The sequence below is a fragment of the Salmo salar genome, chromosome ssa06 (assembly GCF_905237065.1).
Source record: "Salmo salar chromosome ssa06, Ssal_v3.1, whole genome shotgun sequence".
Lineage (NCBI taxonomy): Eukaryota > Metazoa > Chordata > Actinopteri > Salmoniformes > Salmonidae > Salmo > Salmo salar.
Genome location: NC_059447.1, coordinates 76545069 through 76569900, shown reverse-complemented (window position 1 = coordinate 76569900; position 24832 = coordinate 76545069). Strand labels below are relative to the sequence as shown.

The following is a 24832-nucleotide window of genomic DNA, read 5'->3' as shown; positions in this document are numbered from 1 at the left end:
TCAAATGTTTCTGACGGATCAAGCCTGTCTATCAGCGCAGCCAACCACTTATTATAGTGCTCACCGTGCCTGCTCCACCTACTCATTTCTAGCCTGCACTGGGAGTCTGGGCTGCATCATGTTAGCTCCCCACTTAGCCTGCGCTGGGAGTCTGGGCTGCATCATGTTAGCTCCCCACTTAGCCTGCGCTGGGAGTCTGGGCTGCATCATGTTAGCTCCCCACTTAGCCTGCGCTGGGAGTCTGGGCTGCATCATGTTAGCTCCCCACTTAGTCTGCGCTGGGAGTCTGGGCTGCATCATGTTAGCTCCCCACTTAGCCTGCACTGGGTGTCTGGGCTGCATCATGTTAGCTCCCCACTTAGCCTGCGCTGGGAGTCTGGGCTGCATCATGTTAGCTCCCCACTTAGCCTGCGCTGGGAGTCTGGGCTGCATCATGTTAGCTCCCCACTTAGCCTGCGCTGGTAGTCTGGGCTGCATCATGTTAGCTCCCCACTTAGCCTGCCCTGGGAGTCTGGGCTGCATCATGTTAGCTCCCCACTTAGCCTACGCTGGGAGTCTGGACTGCATCTTGATTTACCCAATTTATCAATAGAGATTTACCATTCAAATAAACTAAAACCATTATGTAGTTAGATTGGTAAAAACAAAGTAAAATGTATTGTATAATTGATTCAATAATGCATTCACGGCTGTCTGAAAAATTTTCATGTAAAGAAATCTTCCTTTTTTTGCCGTGGTATCGTTTTGGTTTTGTTATTGTGTATCATGTTGGTATCAAGTATTGTGATTCTAACCTGGTATTGGTATCGAAGTCAGAATTCTGGTATTGTGACAACAATAATTGACATTTAAGCCTTTCCCTGTTGGTCACCATGCTTGGTGACTTTCATACTATTCTCTAGCTATTTTGATCCAAGCGAACAGCCATCGCTCCAACTTTCTCCGTGGCATGGTTCTCCATACAAGCAGCATGTCTTGCTGATACTCAACTCAACTCATACTATCATTGTGTGTATGTGACCGAATACTCAACGCAGCTGCACTCAACTCAAACTCCATCAAATCCATCGCAACATGGATGCTCATTCGCTTCCCCATCCCTCCACCTCTCCCTCCGTTGACCATTCCCCCTTACCCCGCCAGCCGACTTTCTAGAGCCCCATATCAGTCCCTCCTCTGTTTTTCTCTTTCTTAGTTCCTCCCAACCTGACAGTGCCGCGGGGTAAGAGCCCCCTGGTGGTTCAGGAGGGTGACACGGTGGAGCTCGAGTGTCTGGTTTCAGGGAAGCCCAAGCCCATTATCCTGTGGTCTCGGGCCGATAAGGAAGCGCCCATGCCGGACGGGACCCTGCAGGTGGAGAGCTACGACGGGGTGCTGCGGATTGTCAACGTGTCCAGAGAGATGACCGGCTCCTACCGCTGCCAGACCAGCCAGTTCAACGGGTTCAACGTGAAGCCCAGAGAAGCTGTGGTGGAGCTCATCGTACAATGTGAGTAGAGGGTTGGTTTGAGTGTGGGGTGGGGTTTGTGTGGGTGGAGTTGTGTGGAGCATGTCTGTGTGTGTTAGTTTAGGGGTGCTTGTGTCTTTTCTGTATATTTGTTTGTTTGTACACCACTGTTCAAAAGTTTGGGGTCACTTAGAAATGTCCTTGTTTTTGAAAGAAAAGCTAATTTTTTGTCCATTAAATCAACATCAAATTGATCAGAAATACAGTATAGACATTGTAAATGACTATTGCAGCTGGAAACTGCAGATTTTTTTATGGAATATCTACATAGGCCTGCAGAGGCCCATTATCAGCAACCAGCACTCCTGTGTTCCAATGGCACATTGTGTTAGCTAATCCAAGCTTATAATTTTAAAAGGCTAATTGATCATTAAAACCCTTTTGCAATTATGTTAGCACAGCTGAAAACTGTTGCCCTGATTAAGGAAGCAATAAAACTGGCCTTCTCTAGACTAGTTGAGTATCTGGAGCATCAGCATTTGGGTTCGATTACAGGCTCAAAAATGCCAGAAACAAAGGACTTTCTTCTAAAACTCGTCAGTCTATTCTTGTTCTGAGAAATGAAGAGAATGAGAAATTGCCAAGAAACTAGCCTTCATTTCTCAGAACAAGAATAGACTGATGAGTTTAAGAAGCAAGGTCTTTGTTTGACCATTTTGCGTCTGTAATCGAACCCACAAATGCTGATGCTCCAGATACTCAACTAGTCTAAAGAAGGCCAGTTTTATTGCTTCTTTAATCAGACCAATAGTTTTCAGCTGTGCTAACATAATTGCAAAAGGGTTTTCTAACGATCAATTTGCCCTATTTAAATGATAAACTTGGAGCACATAAAATAAAATAGCACATTCATTACAGAAGAAAAAGTAAAATGGCTAACCCTTCGTGACCGCGCATGAGGTAATGAAGTGATCCCAGCCTGACCACTTACTGTTCCGGGTATTATTCAATCAAATTGCATTGTAGAAGCCTCAAACAAGGTTCTAATGACTGTTGACATCTAGTGGAAGCCTTAGGAAGTGCAATATGACATCACAGTCACTGTAGTTTGAATAGAACATAATTTGAAATGACTACAACCCTCAGAGTGCCCACTTCCTGGCTGGATACCTCTCAGGTTTTTGCCTGCCATATGAGTTCTGTTATACTCACAGACATCATTCAAACAGTTTTAGAAACTTTAGAGTGTTTTCTATTCAAATCTACTAATAATATGCAAATATTTGACTCGAGTAGTAGGCTGTTTAATTTGGGTACGTTTTTCATCCGGCCATGGAAATACTGCCCCTATACCACATCAGGTTAAATACACAAGTAATTAATGGGATTGGAAACAGGTGTGATGGAAGACAAGACAAAACCAATGGAAAATGAAAAACTGATCAATGATGGCTAGAAGACCGGTGACGTCGACCGCCGAGCACCACCCGTGCAAGGAGGGGCATCGACTTCGGTAGAAGTCGTGACAATACTGTATTTCTGATTTGATGTCATTTTAACCTCTATGGGCTACCTGTGGTGCACTCCATCAACAGCAGGTGCATTTCAAGAGCGGCAAATTTGAATCCAAATAAATTCAAATTTTTCAAACATACAACTATTTTACACCCTTTGAAAGATAAACATCTCCTTAATCTAACCACGTTTTACGATTTCAAAAAGGTTTTACGGCGAAAGCATAAATTTAGAGTATGTCACCAAAACCATAAAACCAGCTAAAATGATGCACTAACATTTTACAATCTACATCAGATGACACTCCTAGGACATTATGTTAGACAATGCATGCATTTTTAGTTCTATCAAGTTCATATTTATATCCAAAAACAGCGTTTTACTATGGCATTGATGTTGAGGAAATCGTTTCCCTCCAATAACCGGCAGTCAAGTCAGCACCACAAATTAAATAATTAAAATTAGAAAACATTGGTAAAATATTATATTGTCATTTAAAAAATTATAGATTTACATCTCTTGAACGCAATCAACTTGCCAGATTTAAAAATAACCTTACTGGGAAATCACACTTTGCAATAATCTGAGCACTGCGCCCAGAAAAATACGCGTTGCGATACAGACTAGCCGTCATGTTGGGGAGATCTAAAATCGAAAATACTATGTAAATAATCCATTACCTTTGATTCTCTTCATCAGATGTCACTTCCAGGTATCACAGGTCCATAACGAATGTAGTTTTGTTCAAAAAAGCTCATCATTTATGTCCAAAAATCTCCGTCTTGTTAGCACATGATCTAAGCCCGCCGGACTTCACTTCATGAACGAGGGGAAAAAATATATTTACGTTCGTTCAAACATGTCAAACGTTGTATAGCATAAATCATTAGGGCCTTTTTAACCAGAACATGAATAATATTCAAGGTGGACGAATGCATTCTCTTTTATAACGTATTGGAATGAGGGTACCCAACATGAACTCGCGCGCCAGGTGTCTAATGGGCCATCATCGTTCCATGGCTCTTGTTCGGTCAGATCTCCCTCCAGAAGACTCAAAACACTTTGTAAAGGCTGGTGACATCTAGTGGAAGCAATAGGAAGTGCCAAAATATTCCTCAGCCCCTGTGTTTTTCAATGGCATAGGTTTAAAGGTAATACAACACATCAGGTATCCACTTCCTGTCAGAAAATGTCTCAGGGTTTTGCCTGCCAAATGAGTTCTGTTATACTCACAGACACCATTCAAACAGTTTTAGAAACTTTAGAGTGTTTTCTATCCATATATAATAAGTATATGCATATTCTAGTTACTGGGTAGGATTAGTAACCAGATTAAATCGGGTACATTTTTTTATCCAGCCGTGCAAATACTGCCCCCTAGCCCTAACAGGTTAATGGACAAAAAAATGTGCTTTTCTTTAAAAAAACAAGAACATTTCTCAGTGACCCCAAACTTTTTAACAGTAGTGTATGCTGTGTTTGAATGGGCTGCCATCCAGGACCTCTATAAAAGGCGGTGTCAGAGGAAGACCCTAAAAATTGTCAAAGACTCCAGCCACCCTAGTTATAGACTGTTCTCTCTGCTACCACATGGCAAGCAGTACCGGCGTGCCAAGTCTAGGTCCAAGAGGCTTCTAAACAGCTTCTACCCCCAAGCCCTAAGACTCCTGAACAGCTAATCAAATAGCCACCCAGACTATTTGCATTGCACCCCCCCTTCTATGCCGCTGCTCCTCTCTGTTATCATCTATGCATAGTCACTTTAATAACTCTACCTACATTTACATATTACCTCAACTAGCCAGTGCCCCCGTACATTGACTCTGTACCGGTACCCCCCTGTACATAGTCTCGCTATTGTTATTTTACTGCTGCTATTTAATTACTTGTTACTTATTTCTTATTTGTATTTTTTTTAAACTGCATTGTTGGTTAGGGGCTCGTAAGTATGCATTTCACTGTAAGGTCTACACCTGTTGTATTCGGCGCATGTGACTAATACAAATTGATTTGATTTTGATTTGAATGACGTAGCTGTGATTGTTTATGAAGCAGGTCTATCTCTTTGCCTCATTCAGACAAGACCACACTCAATGTCTATTTGCTTGTGCACACCTACAGCATGTGTGTAACAGAACAGCAGCCTCAATGGATCTAATCTTTCCCACACTGATAGAAAAAAAGCTTCCAAAAGGGTTTTCGGCTGTCCCAATGGGAAAACCCTTTTTGGTTTCAGGTGGAACCCTTTTGGGTAAGAAAAGGAGAGCTGCACGCTCTAGGAGCTCAGATGCAATAATTGAATAACTTAATAACCAACGTTTTGACAGACAAGCTGTCTTCATCAGGGTATAATTGTCCCATGTGCTCCTTCTCCGGCCTCTAGGTCACCAGGTTGCTCGTTATGGCGCACACCTGTCACCAGTGTTACGAGCATCTGCGCATAATGACACTCACCTGGACTCCATCACCTCCTTGATTACCTGCCCTTTATATGTCACTCCCTTTGGTGTCTTCCCCAGTCGTCATTGTTTCTGTATCTGTGTCATGTTGGTGCGCTGTTCGTGGTTCTTGGTGTGTTTGTTTATTTATTAAATATATTCACTCCCTTAACTTGCTTCCCGTCTCTCAGAGTACATCGTTATAATAATGACAAACTATGCGGGTCAATAGTTTATATAGTGTCAAATGACCTACACAGGTGTCTGTAATCATGGCCGGGTGTGGCAGATATAAATACAACATGTAAAAAACATGACTGGATAACATACAATCATAGATACAAAACTGTACAGCTCTCCTTTTCTTTTTCAAGTCTCCTACTCCACTAGCCAGCATCTCGCCTAAACAGGTGTGCGTTACTTTCGCCTCCAGAACCCTTTTGGGTTTCATGTAGAACCGTCTGTCTACATGGAACACAAAAAGGGTTCTATCGGGAACCAAAAATGGTTCTTCAAAGAGTACTCCTATGGGGACAGCCGGTAACCCTTTTAGGTTCCAGCACCTTTCTTTCTAAGAGTGCACTTTCTCTCTATCCACTCCACACTTCTCTTCCTCTCAACACACCTATCCAATTTTCCTTAGAAGGCAAGGAACATGAGTCCCATCCACAAGAGGTTGTTAACACCTTAATTGGGGAGGACGGGCTCCTATCCAATGGCTGGAGTGGAATAGGTGGAATGGTTACTAACACATCAAACATGGAAACCACATGTTTATTCTAGACATTACAATGAGCCCGTCCTCCTATAGCTCATTCCACCAACCTCCTTTGGTCCCATCCTCTATATCTGTCAGGTCTCTCAGACATATAGGCAACACCCCCTTCACACCTCTCAGCCTCTTAAAGAGAGCATGTCCAGCGCTATAGCTGAGGGATGGATAGCCTAGCTACCAGCTAACAGGGACACAAAGGCACTAACATGATCCATGACTAGGGCCTGTGTGTGTGAAGCTGAGAGGAGGCTGAGGAGTGGGTTATATACGCATACACACACACACTCACACACACATACGCACATACACACACACTCTTAGCAGGCTTCAGAACAGACCCTCAGCTCCGGTACAGTACTGTACTGCCTTCCATTGAAACCCCACTCCTCCTTAAGATGTGACATTCAAAGATAGCATAACGCCTAATTAGAAGAAGGCTAATTTATTCCTGCTGGTATTTATTTTGAATTAATTTATGTGCATTTGAATGGAATATTTAAAATCATAGACGGGGATTCAAAGCGGTGTCACTCATTCACAGGCATGGACGTTTTTCAGGAGAGAAAAGAACGAGGGAAAGAGGGAATTTAAAGCAATCCATGCATGGAGCCGGGTGAATGCAAACCGTTTATCTGGCAAGTGATTATAGGAAATAAGGGAAACTTATGGAAAGGGTTGATTCTGTGTCTGTGTGCCATACATTCAGATTGGTCTATTGTTATTGCTGCTTTAGAGCTTTCATGGCTGGAATCCCCATTGTTTTCTCACATGACCCAGTTAGTTAGTTACTTTAGCCCTTGAATGTTCCAATCAAAACTGCCATATTTATTCTCTCTAAGCCAATACAATACTCACTAACTAGATGATCACAAACAGGAGATTCTCCATTGAAAGGGCTTCATAGTCCAAGACCAGGCTTCATCTGTATCCAGGACCCTGTCCCTACAGTAGGTGTGTATTTGGACTGTACAGTACAGTATGAACCAGTTATAGAACAGTTATTGAGCAAACAATCACAAATAATCAATCACAAAAAGACTAGAATGGAATTATAATGTTATTTTTTATTATTTTGTTATGGCCATCACATCTGCTCAGCTACACACAGATGAAATGGCTGAAATTGTAAACAAAGAATTTTGCCGCTAAGAAGATCATTCACCTCAGCTCACTCTCTACAACAACACCTTAGCTCCTCAGGCCTCACACAGACAGGCAGCTCACATGCATGGATGTAGGGAGGCAATGAGGGTGTAAATATATTAGGTGAACATGGGAACGTTGTGCCTCACACGACATCTCCAATGCAATGTTGTGGGAAGAAGCAAACGATTAGTAGAACTGTATACTGAATATTCCACAGTATATTGAGATCGTTTTTGAATCCGGTGTGTTAGTGCAGGGCTACAAAGAAACATGTCTCCCCGTGTGACACCAGGACAATTGACACACATTGACTGACTTCTGTCTAGGTGGTTCGATAGGATCCCACTTTATAAAAGGCATCAGAGTCCATCATACATTCTGAATGCCTATCTGAAGATGAGGAAATGAATGGATGCATCTCCTCTTCCCTCTATTCTTTGGTATTTAGTATTTATTAGGATGCCTATTAGCCACTGCAGAAGCATCAGCTAACTCATCCTGGGGTCCACATGAAACATGACATAATACATAGTAGGGAACATTATTAGTCAAGGACTGAAATACATACATTTTAAATGACAAACATAGGCTACATATCAGTACATACAGTACACACAATATCTAGGTCTAATACATAGTACAGTGCAAGTTACAATGCAATATATATAAAAATGGCTCTCTCTTCACAGTCCCCTTTGTGCATTAAGGTGTTTTTTAATCTGTTTTTTTAAACTGGTTTTATTCCTAGCTTGGCTTTCTTTGGGGTTGTGGAGAGTTCCATGTAGCCATTGCTCAATTTAATACTGTGCGTTTCCCAGCCTCTGTTCTGGACCTGGGGACTGTGAAGAGACCTCTGCGTGACTTGTGTTGTACCGATGAGTGTCCGAACTGTATGCCAACTGCTTTAACAGACAGTTCGGTACCAGGGTAGATCAGTCACTCCCACTACCAGCAACAGGTCGTAATGACCCAGTCTGCCTTTGCATCGTGCGGTGGCGGCAGTGAGACGACTACTATTCTGCATATCATTTGTCTTAGGGCAGCAAAATTAGATCTGGAATAAAAGCAAACAAGATAACAAGGGGGCACTAACTCAAAGGGCTGTCCAGAAGCTTTTTAGCAACCCTCTGCAATCAATCACATTAATGAAAATATCTGTTAGGCAGGCTTGCTTATGCTTGCAGAAGAGAAGGCGTGCCATGCTGCTTCTTCTCATCAGGAAAATATGCAGATAAAACAAAGATGAAACGATCCTAATAGAATTTGCCCATATTTTTTCTTTATTTTGTCCCTTTTAAGAGGACATGAAAAAATAGAAAATGTCCTCCGTCTTTGATGTTAAATGGCTATCCTCCTCAGACTCGACAAACTGAAAACCGCATAGTTACTTAAAAGGTTTCATATATTCAAACAAAGCGCAATGAACTATCTCGAAAGCAATTTTTTTAAGAATAATGTTCACCATGGAACACAAACTCATCTAGCTAATAAGTTGGTAAATTGTACCATTCTCCTCTGAATGAATCATCATCCCTCCTAATTATAACATGAGCCATACCCATGGAAACATACCATACATTCAAATGGCCTGTGCCAGTAACTGAAAATAAAACCCTACAGTCTAATGCTTAACATAGGAAACAGGTCCCTGTATATAACGTTGCCCCAGTTACATCTAAGAAACGAATGAAATAGGCCCTCAGTGAAAAATATCCCTCCGCCCTGAAGGTCCCATCTTCTCTCCGAGCCAAAAGTAAAACTAGAAACAACAACATGTGTACCCAGGTAGCACATTTGGTTACTTGGAGTTTTGGGAACGAACATTTTTTATTTCCCATTCATTCAGGGAACGAAGCCATAATTTTCTGACCGTTACATTTGAACGTTTTCTAAACGTTTTTGCCTATTCTGGGAATGTACATTTTTTAGGCTATAGAGAGGTTCTGAGAACATTTTTCTATGGTTCCCTGAAATGTTTTATTTACTGTCTGAGAACGGAAATTATAGGTTATTTCAAGGTAATTAAATAACATTCTGAGAACATGTTTCAATGCGTCTTTTAATAACACTGCTAGCTTAGTTTGGGTTAACTGATTTGAACTCCAATAACAGATGGGACACATAGAAATTCAATTGCTTAGGCATTAATAATACAAACACATTAATTTTGTAATGTGACATTGCGTCAGTGAGATTTGAACCTATGATCTTCATCCATGGAATTAGTCCACTGTGGCACCAGTATGGAGCTACCATGACATGTTTTTTTTACTCATACAAAGCTGTTCATTTTAGTCAATTCAACTCGATCCTATTTCATTCAATTCAGGTGTGGCCAATTACTGGGCACGGCCTATACACCTGAACATACTTAACAAGAGTAAGGATAGAGTTGTGTTGATGCTGAGAACGGAATGTATATGTTTTTAAATAACATTCTTAGAACGTTCTTTGCACGTTACTGATGTTTTCATGTTGTTAACGTTCTCTGAACAATTTGAGAACATTACTTTAAATAGAACCATGAGGAAACATGTAGGAAATGTTATTTTAAGGTTGTTTGCAAGAAACATATGTTTCTCAGAATGTTATGTGGTAGCTGGGTAGTAACCTTTGAACAACTACCACCACCATGTCAGTAGAAGAAAACTCACCCTTCTCTTAGGGATGGGTGAAGGAATATTCAGGAAGTAGACTGAGGATGCGTCCCAAATGGTACCCTATTCCATTGCAGTGCACTTGTTTTGACCACAGCCTGATCAAAAGTAGTGCACTATATAGAGAATAGGGTGCCATTTAGGATTCACTCTTGAGGCTAAAGCTGCACAGACCTACTGGTCTAAAAGTGTGTGACCAGTAAAGGTGGTTAAGGGTGGCCTGTGTGGTGTGACAGATGTTAGTGACATACTAACAAAGGTCTGAAATGAGGGTCTGAAACAACTGAATGATCCTTTTTGACTGAAGAATATTGTTTTCTGCCAAGATACCATTAATCGAACCGTGGGAGAGGGGTTAGGGGTTTTGTGCGTGCGTGCGTGCGTGCGTGCGTGCGTGTGTGTGAGCAGACTACAGACATGTCTGGTAGTCCTAATTTTAACCTGACTGATCCCTACATCATTTCAGACCTTGTCAAAAAGGACCATTCAGTTGTTTTATCAGCACCAACATCCCAAAGCAATAATTTTTTTAATGTATTTATTTCACCTTTATTTAACCAGGTAGGCAAGTTGAGAACAAGTTCTCATTTACAATTGCGACCTGGCCAAGATAAAGCAAAGCAGTTCGACACATACAACAACACAGAGTTACACATGGAGTAAAACAAACATACAGTCAATAATACAGTAGAAAAATAAGTCTATATACAATTTTATTTATTTATTTTTATTTATTTCACCTTTATTTAACCAGGTAGGCAAGTTGAGAACAAGTTCTCATTTACAATTGCGACCTGGCCAAGATAAAGCAAAGGAGTTCGACAACATACAAAAACACAGAGTTACACATGGAGTAAAACAACATACAATCAATGATACAGTAGAAAAAAATAAGACTATATACAATGTGAGCAAATGATGTGAGATAAGGGAGGTAAAGGCAAAAAAGGCCATGGTGGCAAAGTAAATAAAGTATAGCAAGTAAAACACTGGAATGGTAGATTTGTAATTTGAAGAAAGTTCAAAGTTAAAATATAAATAATATGGTGCAAAGGAGCAAAGGGGAAGGGGTAGTAGTTTGGGCTAAATTATAGATGGGCTATGTACAGGTGCAGTGATCTGGGAGCTGCTCTGATAGCTGGTGCTTAAAGCTAGTGAGGGAGATAAGTGTTTCCAGTTTCAGAGATTTTTGTAGTTCGTTCCAGTCATTGGCAGCAGAGAACTGGAAGGAGAGACGACCAAAGGAGGAGTTGGCTTTAGGGGTGACCAGAGAGATATACCTGCTGGAGCGCGTGCTACAGGTGGGTGCTGCTATGGTGACCAGTGAGCGGAGATAAGGGGGGACTTTACCTAGCAGGGTCTTGTAGATGACCTGGAGGCAATGTGTTTGGCGACGATTATGAAGCGAAGGCCAGCCAACGAGAGCGTACAGGTCGCAGTGGTGGGTAGTATATGGGGCTTTGGTGACAAAACGGATGGCACTGTGATAGACTGCATCCAGCTTGTTGAGTAGGGTATTGGAGGCTATTTTGTAAATGACATCGCCGAAGTCGAGGATTGGTAGGATGGTCAGTTTTACGAGGGTATGTTTGGCAGCATGAGTGAAGGATGCTTTGTTGCGAAATAGGAAGCCAATTCTAGATTTAACTTTGGATTGGAGATGATTGATGTGAGTCTGGAAGGAGAGTTTACAGTCTAACCAGACACCTAGGTATTTGTAGTTGTCCACAAATTCTAAGTCAGAACCGTCCAGAGAAGTGATGCTGGACAGGCGGGCAGGTGCAGGCAGCGATCGGTTGAAGAGCAAGCATTTAGTTTAACTTGTATTTAGGAGCAGTTGGAGACCACGGAAGGAGAGTTGTATGGCATTGAAGCTCGTCTGGAGGGTTGTTAACAGAGTCAAAAGCTTTGGCCAGGTCAATGAATACGGCAGCACAGTATTGTTTCTTATCGATGGCGGTTACGATGTCGTTTAGGACCTTGAGCGTGGCTGAGGTGCACCCATGACCAGCTCTGAAACCAGATTGCATAGCGGAGAGGGTGCGGTGGGATTCGAAATGGTCGGTAATCTGTTTGTTGACTTGGCTTTCGAAGACCTTGGAAAAGCAGGGCAGGATGGATATAAGAGTGTCCCCTCCTTTGAAGAGGGGGATGACAGCAGCTGCTTTCCAATCTATGGGAATCTCAGACGACACGAAAGAGAGGTTGAACAGAGGGGTTGCAATAATTTCGGCAGATAATTTTAGAAAGAAAGGGTCCAGATTGTCAAGCCCAGCTGATTTGTAGCGGTCCAGATTTTGCAGCTCTTTCAGAACATCAGCTGAATGGATTTGGGAGAAGGAGAAATGGGGGAGGCTTGGGCGAGTAGCTGTGGGGGGTGCAGTGCTGTTGAATGCAGTAGGGGTAGTTAGGTGGAAAGCATGGCCAGCCGTAGAAAAATGCTTATTGAAATTCTCAATTATAGTGGGCTTATCGGTGGTGACAGAGTTTCCTATCCTCAGTGCAGTGGGCAGTTGGGAGGAGGTGTTCTTATTCTGCATGGACTTTACAATGTCCCAGAACTTTTTAGAGTTTGAGTTGCAGAAAGTAAACTTCTGTTTGAAAAAGCTAGCCTTGGCGTTTCTAACTGCCTGTGTGTATTGGTTTCTAACTTCCCTGAAAAGTTGCATATCGCGGGGGCAGTTAGATGCTAATGCAGAACGCCACAGGATATTTTTGTGTTGGTTAAGGGCAGTCAGGTCTGGGGAGAACCAAGGGCTATATCTGTTCCTGGTTCTAAATTTCTTGAAAGGGGCGTGCTTATTTAAGATGGTGAGGAAGGCATTTAAAAAAAATAACCAGGCATCCTCTACTGATGGGATGAGGTCAATATCCTTCCAGGATACCAGGGCCAGGTCGATTAGAAAGGCTTCCTCGTTGAAATGTTTCAGGGAGCGTTTGACAGTGATGAGTGGAGGTCGTTTGACCACTGACCCATTACGGGTGCAGGCAATGAGGCAGTGATCGCTGAGATCTTGGATGAAAACAGCAGAGGTGTATTTAGAGGGCACGTTGGTTAGGATGATATCTATGAGGGTGCCAGTGTTTGCGGCTTTGGGGTTGTACCTGGTGGGTTCATTAATAATTTGTGTGAGATTGAGGGCATCAAGCTTGGATTGTAGGATGGCTGGGGTGTTAAGCATGTCCCAGTTTAGGTCACCTAGTAGCACGAACTCTGAAGATAGATGGGGGGAAATCAGTTCATATATGGTGTCCAGAACACAGCTAGGGGCTGAGAGGGGTCTATAGCAGGCGGCAACAGTGAGAGACTTGTTTTTGGAGAGGTGGATTTTTAAAAGTAGAATTTCAAATTGTTTGGGTACAGACCTGGATAGCAGGACGGAACTCTGCAGGCTATCTCTGCAGTAGATTGCAACACCGGCCCCTTTGGTCGTTCTATCTTGTATGAAAACGTTGTAGTTAGGGATGAAGATTTCAGAGTTTTGGTGGACTTCCTAAGCCAAGATTCAGACACAGCTAGGACATCCGGGTTGGCAGAGTGTGCTAAAGCACTGAATAAAACAAACTTAACCTCTTGGGGCTAGGTGGGACGCTAGCGTGCCACCCGTGGTGCACTCCATCAACAGCAGGTGCATTTCAAGAGCGGCAAATTTGAATCCAAATAAATGTCAAAATTCAAATTTTTCAAAAATACAACTATTTTACACCATTTGAAAGATAAACATCTCCTTAATCTAACCACGTTTTACGATTTCAAAAAGGTTTTACGGCGAAAGCATAAATTTAGAGTATGTTAGGACAGTACATTTACAAGAGTTGTGTGTAATGTTTTGTCAAGTCAAAGACAGGGTCACCAAAACCATAAAACCAGCTAAAATGATGCACTAACCTTTTACAATCTCCATCAGATGACACTCCTAGGACATTATGTTAGACAATGCATGCATTTTTAGTTCTATCAAGTTCATATTTATATCCAAAAACAGCGTTTTACTATGGCATTGATGTTGAGGAAATCGTTTCCCTCCAATAACCGGCAGTCAAGTCAGCGTCACAAATTAAATAATTAAAATTAGAAAACATTGGTAAAATACTATATTGTCATTTAAAGAATTATAGATTTACATCTCTTGAACTCAATCAACTTGCCAGATTTAAAAATAACCTTACTGGGAAATCACACTTTGCAATAATCTGAGCACTGCGCCCAGAAAAATACGCGTTGCGATACAGACTAGACGTCATGTTGGGGAGATCTAAAATCGAAAATACTATGTAAATAATCCATTACCTTTGATTCTCTTCATCAGATGTCACTTCCAGGTATCACAGGTCCATAACGAATGTAGTTTTGTTCAAAAAAGCTCATCATTTATGTCCAAAAATCTCCGTCTCGTTAGCACATGATGTAAGCCAGCCGGACTTCTCGTCATGAACGAGGGGAAAAAATATATTTCCGTTCGTTCAAACATGTCAAACGTTGTATAGCATAAATCATTAGGGCCTTTTTTAACCAGAACATGAATAATATTCAAGGTGGACGAATGCATACTCTTTTATAACGTATTGGAACGAGGGTACCCAACATGAACTCGCGCGCCAGGTGTCTAATGGGACATCATCGTTCCATGGCTCTTGTTCGGTCAGATCTCCCTCCAGAAGACTCAAAACACTTTGTAAAGGCTGGTGACATCTAGTGGAAGCAATAGGAAGTGCCAAAATATTCCTAAGCCCCTGTGTTTTTCAATGGGATAGGTTTAAAGTCAATACAACACATCAGGTATCCACTTCCTGTCAGAAAATGTCTCAGGGTTTTGCCTGCCAAATGAGTTCTGTTATACTCACAGACACCATTCAAACTGTTTTAGAAACTTTAGAGTGTTTTCTATCCATATATAATAAGTATATGCATATTCTAGTTACTGGGTAGGATTAGTAACCAGATTAAATCGGGTAATTTTTTTTTATCCAGACGTGCAAATGCTGCCCCCTAGACCCAACAGGTTAAGGAGGAGGCTTCTAATGTTAACATGCATGAAACCAAGGCTATTACGGTTACAGAAGTCATCAAAAGAGAGCGCCTGGGGAGTAGGAGTGGAGCCAGGCACTGCAGGGCCTGGATTCACCTCTACATCCCCAGAGGAGCAGAGAAGAATGAGTATGAGGGTACGGCTAAAAGCTATAAGAATTGGTCGTCTGTGACGTCCAGAATAGAGAGAAAAAGGAGCAGGTTTCTGTGGGCGATAAAATAGCTTCAAGGTATAATGTACAGACAAAGGTATGGTGGGATGTGAATACAGAGGAGGTAAACCTAGGCATTTAGTGATGATGAGAGAGATATTGTCTCTAGAAACATCATTGAAACCAGAAGATGTCATAGCATGTGTGGGTGGAGGAACTGAGAGGTTGGATAAGGTATAATGAGCAGGGCTAGAGGCTCTACAGTGAAATAAGCCAATAAACACTAACCAGAACAGCAATGGACAAGGCATATTGAGATTAAGGAGAGGCATGCTTAGCCGAGTGATCAAAGGGTCCAGTGAGATTCAGACAGCTAGCCGGGCCATAGGTAGCAAACTGGTGGAAGATGGAGGGAGGTCTGTTTTTAGCCACCTCGTGCGTTTCCGTCTGTGGGTTAGTGGGGTTCTGTGTGGAAGGGGGGACCAGTCCAAGTTGGCAATATAGTTAGTTATAGTGGCCCAAGAAAAGTGTCCGATAGACCTATTCAGATCGCAGCCGATAAGACAGCTAACGATTAGCTGGCCGCCGATGGGCGATCAGGTAATGTCGCGATGGAGGGGCCAGTTGGATAACTCCCTCGGGCAGATAACGTCGGTGGTCCAGTCGTGAAGGCCCGATGGAGCAAATGAGGTGAGATAAGGGAGGTAAAGGCAAAAAAGGCTATGGTGGCAAAATAAATACAATATAGCAAGTAAAACACTGGAATGGTAGATTTGTAGTGGAAGAAAGTGCAAAGTAGAAATAGAAATAATGGGGTGCAAAGGCGCAAAATAAATAAATAAATAAATACAGTAGGGGAAGAGGTAGTTGTTTGGGCTAAGTTATAGATGGGCTATGTACAGGTGCAGTGATCTGTGAGCTGCTCTGACAGCTGGTGCTTAAAGCTAGTGAGGGAGATAAGTGTTTCCAGTTTCAGAGATTTTTGTAGTTCGTTCCAGTCATCGGCAGCAGAGAACTGGAAGGAGAGACGACCAGTGAGCCAGTGGGTTTGAATGAAGCCAGTCAGCGGTTAAGTATTGGTTAATCAATCATCATGTTACTGTGTATTTTCATGGCCTTTTTACAGTTACAGAGTACTTCATAGCTGGCATCAAAAGGTTGATACTGAACCCTATAAAAAGCCTTGAACAACAGTAGCCATTAGAAGTGACTGTTTATTTTGGAAGAAGGGGGAGGAAGGGGTCAATGTTGTATACTGTAAGTAGTATGCATTGTATTCAGCTAGATTGTAGCAGTGTTCCTGTTCTATATTCAGTTCCCATGCAGGCCCCTTACCTCTGCTCTACAGACCCTCTCTCTCTCTCTTCCCACTCTTCTTCCCCATCTCCCACTCCCCATTTCTCTCTTTCTCTCTCTCTCTCAATTCAATTCAATTCAATTCAATGGGCTTTATTGGTATGGGAAACATATGGTAACATTGCCAAACCAAGTAAAGTAGATAATATACAAAAGTGAAATAAACAGTAAAAATGAACAGTAAATGTTACACTCACAGAAGTTCCAAAATAATAAAGACATTACAAATGTAATATTATATATATATATATATATATATATACAGTGTTGTAACGATGTGCAAATGGTTAAAGTACAAAAGGGAAAATAAATAAACATAAATATGGGTTGTATTTACAATGGTGTTTGTTCTTCACTGGTTGGCCTTTTCTTGTGGCAACAGGTCACAAATATTGCTGCTGGGATGGCACACTGTGATATTTCACCCAGTAGATATGGGAGTTTATCAAAATCGGGTTTGTTTTAGAATTCTTTGTGGATCTGTGTAATCTGGAGGAAATATGTGTCTCTAATATGGTCATACATTTGGCAGGTTAGGAAGTGCAGCTCAGTTTCCATCTCATTTTGTGGTGACCTTTCTCAATAGCAAGGCTATGCTCACTGAGTCTGAGTCAAAGCTTTCCTTAAGTTTGGTTCATTCACAGTGGTCAGGTATTCTGCCACTGTGTACTCTCTGTTTAGGGCCAAATAGCATTCTAGTTTGCTCTGTTTATTTTTTAATTCTTTCCAATGTGTCAAGTATTTATCTTTTTGTTTTCTCATGATTCAGTTGGGTCTAATTGTGTTGCTGTCCTGGGGCTCTGTGGGTCTGTTTGTGTTTGTGAACAGAGCCCCAGGACCAGCTTGCTTAGGGGAGTCTTCTCCAGGTTCATCTCTCTGTAGGTGATGGCTTTGTTATGGAAGGTTTGGGAATCGCTTCCTTTTAGGTGGTGGTAGAATTTAACGGCTCCTTTCTGGATTTTGATAATTAGCGGGTATCGGTCTAATTCTGCTCTGCATGCATTATTTGGTGTTTTACATTGTACAAGGAGGATATATTTGCAGAATTCTGCATAAAAGTATTTTTAGCCAGATCCTAATTGGTATGTCAAATGTTATGTTTCTTTTGATGGCATAAAATGCCCTTCTTGCCTTGTCTCTCATATCGTTGACAGCTTTGTGGAAGTTACCTGTGGTGCTGATGTTTAGGCCGAGGTATGTGTAGTTTTTTGTGTGCTCTAAGGCAACCGTGTCTACATGGAATTTGTATTTGTGGTCCTGGCGACTGGACCTTTTTTGGAACACCATTATTTTGGTCTTACTGAAATGTACTGTCAGGGCACAGGTCTGGCAGAATCTGGGCAGAAGATCTAGGTGCTGCTGTAGGCCCTCCTTGGTTGGTAACAGAAGCACCAGATCATCAGCAAACAGTAGACATTTAACTTCAGATTCTAGTAGGGTGAGGCCGGGTGCTGCAGACTTTTCTAGTGCCCTCGATGATATATATGTTGAAGAGGGTGGGGCTTAAGCTGCATCCCTGTCTCACCCCCCCAGCCTTGTGGGAAGAAATGTGTGTGTTTTTTGCCTATTTTAACCGCACACTTGTTGTTTGTGTACATGGATTTTATAATGTTGTTTGTTTTTCCCCCAACACCACTTTCCATCAATTGGTATAGCAGACCCTCATGCCAAATTGAGTCAAAGGCTTTTTTGAAATCAACAAAGCATGATAAGACTTTGCCTTTGTTTTGGTTTGTTTGTTTGTCAATTAGGATGTGCAGGGTGAATACATGGTCTGTCGTATGATAATTTTGTAAAAAGCCAATTTGACATTTGCTCAGTACTTTGTTTTCACTCAGGAAATGTATGAGTTTGCTGTTAACCTCTCTAGGGTCGGCGGGACGAAATCATCCCACCTACGTAACAGCCAGTGGAATCCTGTGGCGCGTTATTCAAATACCTTAGAAATGCTATTACTTCAATTTCTCAAACATATGACTATTTTACACCATTTTAAAGACAAGACTCTCGTTAATCTAACCACACTGTCCAATTTCAAAAAGGCTTTACAACGAAAGCAAAACATTAGATTATGTCAGCAGAGTACCCAGCCAGAAATAATCAGACACCCATTTTTCAAGCTAGCATATAATGTCACAAAACCATTTTGGATAGGTCATTCTTTATGTTGTTGTTTGTTTAGTGTTTTCCAATTTTTCCAGAAGTGGTTAGAGTCAATGGATTCTTCAATTACATTGAGCTGATTTCTGACGTGACGTGTTGTGTTCCTTTTTTTCCGTAGTGTATTTCTGTATTGTTTTAGTGATTTGGGTTGACCGGTTTCTCAATTTACTATTTTTTTTAAATTCATTTCACCTTTATTTAACCAGGTAGGCTAGTTGAGAACAAGTTCTCATTTGCAACTGTGACCTGGCCAAGATAAAGCATAGCAATTCGACACATACAACAACACAGAGTTACACATGGAATAAACAAAACATACAGTCAATAATACAGTAGAACAAAAGAAAACAAAAAGTCTATATACAGTGAGTGCAAATGAGGTAAGTTAAGTCAATAAATAGGCCATGGTGGTGAAGTAATTACAATATAGCAATTAAACACTGGAATGGAAGATGTGCAGAAGATGAATGTGCAAGTAGAGATACTGGGGTGTAAAAGAGCAAGATAAATAAATAAATACAATATGGGGATGAGGTATGTAGATAGATGGGTTGTTTACAGATGGGCTATGTACAGGTGCAGTGATCTGTGAGCTGCTCTGACAGCTGGTGCTTAAAGCTAGTGAGGGAGAAATGAGTATCCAGCTTCAGAGATTTTTGCAGTTCGTTCCAGTCATTGACAGCAGAGATCTGGAAGGAAAGACGACCAAAGGAGGAATTGGCATTGGGGGTGACCAGTGAGATATACCTGCTGGAGCGCGTGCTACGAGTGGGTGCTGCTATGGTGACCAGTGAGCTGAGATAAGGCGGGGCTTTACCTAGCAGAGACTTGTAGATAACCTGTAGCCAGTGGGTTTGGCGACGAGTATGAAGCGAGGGCCAACCAACGAGAGCGTACAGGTCGCAATGGTGGGTAATGTATGGGGCTTTGGTGACAAAACGGATGGCACTGTGATAGACTGCATCCAGTTTGTTGAGTAGAGTATTGGAGACTATTTTATAGATGACATCACCGAAGTCGAGGATCGGTAGGATGGTCAGTTTTACGAGGGTATGTTTGGCAGCATGAGTGAAGGAAGCTTTGTTGCGATATAGGAAGCCAATTCTAGATTTAGTTTTGGATTGGAGATGCTTAATGTGTGTCTGGAAGGAGAGTTTACAGTCTAACCAGACACCCAGGTATTTGTAGTTGTCCATGTATTCTAAGTCAGAGCCGTCCAGAGTAGTGATGCTGGACGGGCGAGCAGGTGCGGGCAGTGATCGATTGAATGGCATGCATTTTGTTTTACTTGTATTTAAGAGCAGTTGGAGGCCACGGAAGGAGAGTTGTATGGCATTGAAGCTCGTCTGGAGGTTAGTTAACACAGTGTCCAAAGAGGGGCCAGAAGTATACAGAATGGTGTCGTCTGCGTAGAGGTGGATCAGAGAATCACCAGCAGCAAGAGCAACATCATTGATGTATAGAGAGAAGAGAGTCGGCCCGAGAATTGAACCCTGTGGCACACTCGTAGAGACTGCCAGAGGTCCGGACAACAGGCCCTCCGATTTGACGCACTGAACTCTATCAGAGAAGTAGTTGGTAAACCAGGCGAGGCAATCATTTGAGAAACCAAGGCTGTCGAGTCTGCCAATAAGAATGTGGTGATTGACAGAGTCAAAAGCCTTGGCAAGGTCGATGAATACGGCTGCACAGTAATGTCTCTTATCGATGACGGTTATGATGTCGTTTAGGACCTCGAGTGTGGCTGAGGTGCACCCATGACCAGCTCTGAAACCAGATTGCATAGCGGAGAAGGTACGGTGGGATTCAAAATGGTCGGTAATCTGTTTGTTAACTTGGCTTTCGAAGACCTTAGAAAGACAGGGCAGGATAGATATAGGTCTGTAGCAGTTTGGGTCTAGAGTGTCATCCCCTTTGAAGAGGGGGATGACCGTGGCAGCTTTCCAATCTTTGGGATACGAAAGAGGTTGAACAGGCTAGTAATGGGGTTGCAACAATTTCGGCAGATAATTTTAGAAAGAGAGGGTCCAGATTGTCTAGCCCGGCTGATTTGTATGGGTCCAGATGTTGCAGCTCTTTCAGAACATCAGCTATCTGGGTTTGGGTGAAGGAGAAATGGTGGGGGCATTGGCGGGTTGCTATGGAGGGTGACGGGCAGTTGACCGGGGTAGGGGTAGCCAGGTGGAAAGCATGGCCAGCCGTAGAGAAATGCTTATTGAAATTCTCAATTATAGTGGATTTATCGGTGGTAACAGTGTTTCCTAGCCTCAGAGCTGTGGGCAGCCGGGAGGAGGTGCTCTTATTCTCCATGGACTTTACAGTGTCCCAGAACCTTTTTGAGTTAGCACTACAGGATGCAAATTTATGTTTGAAAAAGCTAGCCTTAGCATTTCTAACTGCCTGTGTATATTTGTTCCTAACTTCCCTGAAAAGTTGCTTATCACGGGGGTTATTCGATACTAATGCAGAACGCCACAGGATGTTTTTGTGCTGGTCAAGGGCAGACAGGTCTGGAGTGAACCAAGGACTATATCTATTCCTAGTTCAACATTTTTGAGTGGGGCATGCTTATTTAAGATGGTGAGGAAGGCACTTTTAAATCATCTACTGACGGGATGAGGTCAATGTCATTCCAGGATACCTCGGCCAGGTCGATTAGAAAGGCTTGCTCGCAGAAGTGTTTTAGGGAGCGTTTGACAGTGATGAGGGGTGGTCGTTTGGTTGCACCCATTACGGATGCAGGCAATGAGGCAGTGATCGCTGAGATCTTGATTGAAAACAGCAGAGGTGTATTTGGAGGGCGAGTTATTTAGGATGATATCTATGAGGGTGCCCTTGTTTACGGATTTGGGGTTGTACCTGGTAGGTTCATTGATAATTTGTGTGAGATTGAGGGCATCAAGCTTAGATTGTAGGATGGCCGGGGTGTTAAGCATGTCCCAGTTTCGGTCACCTAGTAGCACGAGCTCAGAAGATAGATGGGGGGCAATCAATTCACATATGGTATCGAGGGCACAGCTGGGGGCAGAGGGAGGTCTATAGCAAGCGGCAACAGTCAGAGACTTCTTTCTGGAAAGGTGAATTTCTTTCTTAGGTTTTTGCATTCTTCATCAAAACATTTGTCATTGTTGTTCATTTTCTTTGGTTTTCTGTTTGACATTTTTAGATTAGATAGGGAATTTGAGAGATAAAATATACTGTTAACATTTTCTACTGCCAAATTTACACCTTCACGATTACAGTGAAATGTTTTGTCCATGAAGTTGTCTAGAAGGGATTTAATTTGTTGTTGCCTAATTGTTCTTTGGTAGATTTCCACAGTACATTCCTTCCATGTATAGCATTTCTTAATATTACTCAGTAACTTTGGCTTTGATCCCTCATGACTGTGATTTCTTGTTCAAGTAGACTGTGATTTTGCTGTTGTCTGATAGGAGTGTCAATGGGCACACTGTGAACGCTCTGAGAGACTCTGGGTTGAGGTCAGTGATAAAGTAGCCTACAGTAGAGATGAGTATAGGTCTCTCTCTCTCTCTCTCTCTCTCTCTCTCTCTCTCTCTCTCTCTCTCTCTCTCTCTCTCTCTCTCTCTTTCTCTTGGCCTGTCTCCCGCCGTGTGAGCGCGAGCCAATCCCTCTGAGGCGTTTTTCTCGCCTGCGTCTCCAGATCGCAGCGTGAACGAGTAAGAGAGGGAGCAGGAGCAAAGCCGCCGCGTTTAGTAACTCGATCAAGGGCCGAGGTACAGTCCTCTGAAGCAAAGAGCATTAGAGGCGTGATGGAAGGAGCCGAGTGGGGCCCAGTCGACAGCTTTGATATGTAAAAACCTGCATCTGTTCACTGCCCGGCTCGCACTGGTCGAGCCAGAAGGGGAGGATACTGTGGAAACGCAAAGCAAAGGCCCAAATCATATCTCCAGCTGTGAAACTCTAATGTTCTTATTAAAACTCGTGAGATTATGTGAAGCCCTGCGACTGTGAGGAGAGAATAGAGGAGAGAATAGAGGGAGGGAGAGAGGGATAGAGAGGAAGGAGTAGAGATGGATAGATATCTATCCTGGCTGGACCGTGGCGGTTGTCTGTCGGGATTAGAACAAATGAGTCCTCTCTCTCTCTCCCTCCCTGCCTCCATTTCTCTCTCTCTCCCCTCTCTCTCTGTCTCTCTCTCTCTCTCTCTCTCTCTCTCTCTCTCTCTCCTCTCCTCTCCTCTCCTCTCCTCTCCTCTCCTCTCCTCTCCTCTCCTCTCCTCTCCTCTCCTCTCCTCTCCTCTCCTCTCCTCTCAGCCCCTGAGCAGTGTCCCATACTTATATTACCCAGGTCCCTGTTCTGCTGTCTGTCGTGTTCCTCTCCTCCACACCACGTTATGCCCGCCTTTTGTGCCTTTTGTGTGATTCTCACCCCGAGCGTAGCAGCGGCTCTAACTGACATACATCAAACGACACCCAGATGAGGATAAAGAGACTGTTGCCGGGGAAAAAAAAAGAGCAAAAAATTGACGGAATTATACGATTATTGTTTTTAATGAATTTTCCTTTCTGCAACCACAAAGGCGAGAACGACAGCCCGCAGGGGCTACACTCTAACATTAACATTTTTCTCTGACTATGCTTACTAATATTTTAATAACCAGTTTTTATAGAACAATGATGAATTGATCAGCTGCATTGCCGCAACAGCAAAGGCCAGTGAATGTGTTGGTTGTAAACCGGAATCTTGGATAGAGTCATTTACGAGCAAGTTGATGGCGTTGGTAAATCTATAAGTGATTTGGTGAAACCCACCACGCATACCAACGACTACCACATTGATTAACGTTAATTGTATACTTCATGACTATCTAAAAGTTGAATAACATTATGTTGACGCAGATCTTGCTGTTGGAAGTGCATTGTTTTAGTTTTCTCTGGCCTTAATAGAAGCAGTGAAGAGGGGTGTGTTCAAGCAAAGCAGCAGTGGATCTCTGCATTATTCAACAACGCATAGAGACTCATTATGAATAGTTAATTCATCGTTAAATATTCCATCAGTTTGACTAGTTAATGACTGTTAGGTTCTGTATCAGAACTCAATATCAAAACACATTGGATTTCCAAAGGTTGCACCAATAAGAATGGTTCTCTTTACATAAAAGGCCTATATTTCTGTGTGTTGCGTGTGTGTATGTTTCCCTGCAGGCTGTGCATAAGTCAATGCAGCAAGAAACATGTGACAGATCTGTATGGTGCGGTATGGAACTGTATGGAACTGTATGGCTCGTTGGCTTCGAACTGTGAGGAATAGACATTATAAATCTGTGTTGTACCAAGGTGGTTGTGGTGTGGTGAAAACAAAGAGAGAAGGACAGAGTGAGAGGGAGAGAGGGGGGAGAGCAGACAGGGAGATGGAGAGGCAGAGAAATGAGAGGAAGGGAAGGAGAAAGAGCAAGATAGAGAGAGTGAGAGAGAGACAAGAATAGGCTGTTGTCTGTGCCACATGGGAAGAACTGGTGAACCTTGAACCCTACTACACAAAGGGAATGGAGTCTGCCTAACACCATACCACATGGATAAGCACACACACACACACACACACAAACACCAAAGTGGTCTCCAGCAGTGTGTTTGCGTCTACTTTATTTATGCGGCTCCCTGATGGATGTATCAGAAGTCTGAGTCGAGGGAAATGACATATGAATGACAAGCTTTTCCCTGAACCTGTGACATTCAGTGTCCCTGACAACATGGATACACACACACACACACACACACACACACACACACACACACACACACACACACACACACACACACACACACACACACACACACACACACACACACACACACACACACACACACACACACGTGGTCTCAGACAGCAGCTATGCGGAGTCTGTCAGTCCTTTAGAATCACCTGTATGGTAGAGTAGGTAAATTAAGCTACTGTTGTATTTGCAGCTCTGTGTCCCCTTCCTTCCCAGATCTGAGTGTGTCTGAGCCTGGGGAGAGGCCCTCTGTGCTCCTTACTGTTGTAATCATACACACACACATAACTATCACACACATTGATGATGGATCACTCCTGAGCTCCACACACATACACACACTTTCCCCAAACCTACGACACACACACACACACACACACACACACACACACACACACACACACACACAACAAACAC

General features: G+C 42.7%; 1 protein-coding gene across 2 annotated transcripts in view; it reads left to right on the top strand.

Annotated features, from left to right (window-relative positions):
- The window catches only part of LOC106608081 (MAM domain-containing glycosylphosphatidylinositol anchor protein 2), a 398494-nt gene that overhangs the window by 267817 nt on the left and 105845 nt on the right, over positions 1–24832 (top strand). Inside the window, exon 9 of one of the 2 annotated variants that reach the window (XM_014205777.2) lies at positions 1169–1489. In XM_014205777.2, coding sequence (XP_014061252.2) covers positions 1169–1489 — 321 coding nt within the window. The remainder of the gene's footprint in view (positions 1–1168; positions 1490–24832) is intronic. The other variant, XM_014205779.2, reaches the window with a different exon arrangement.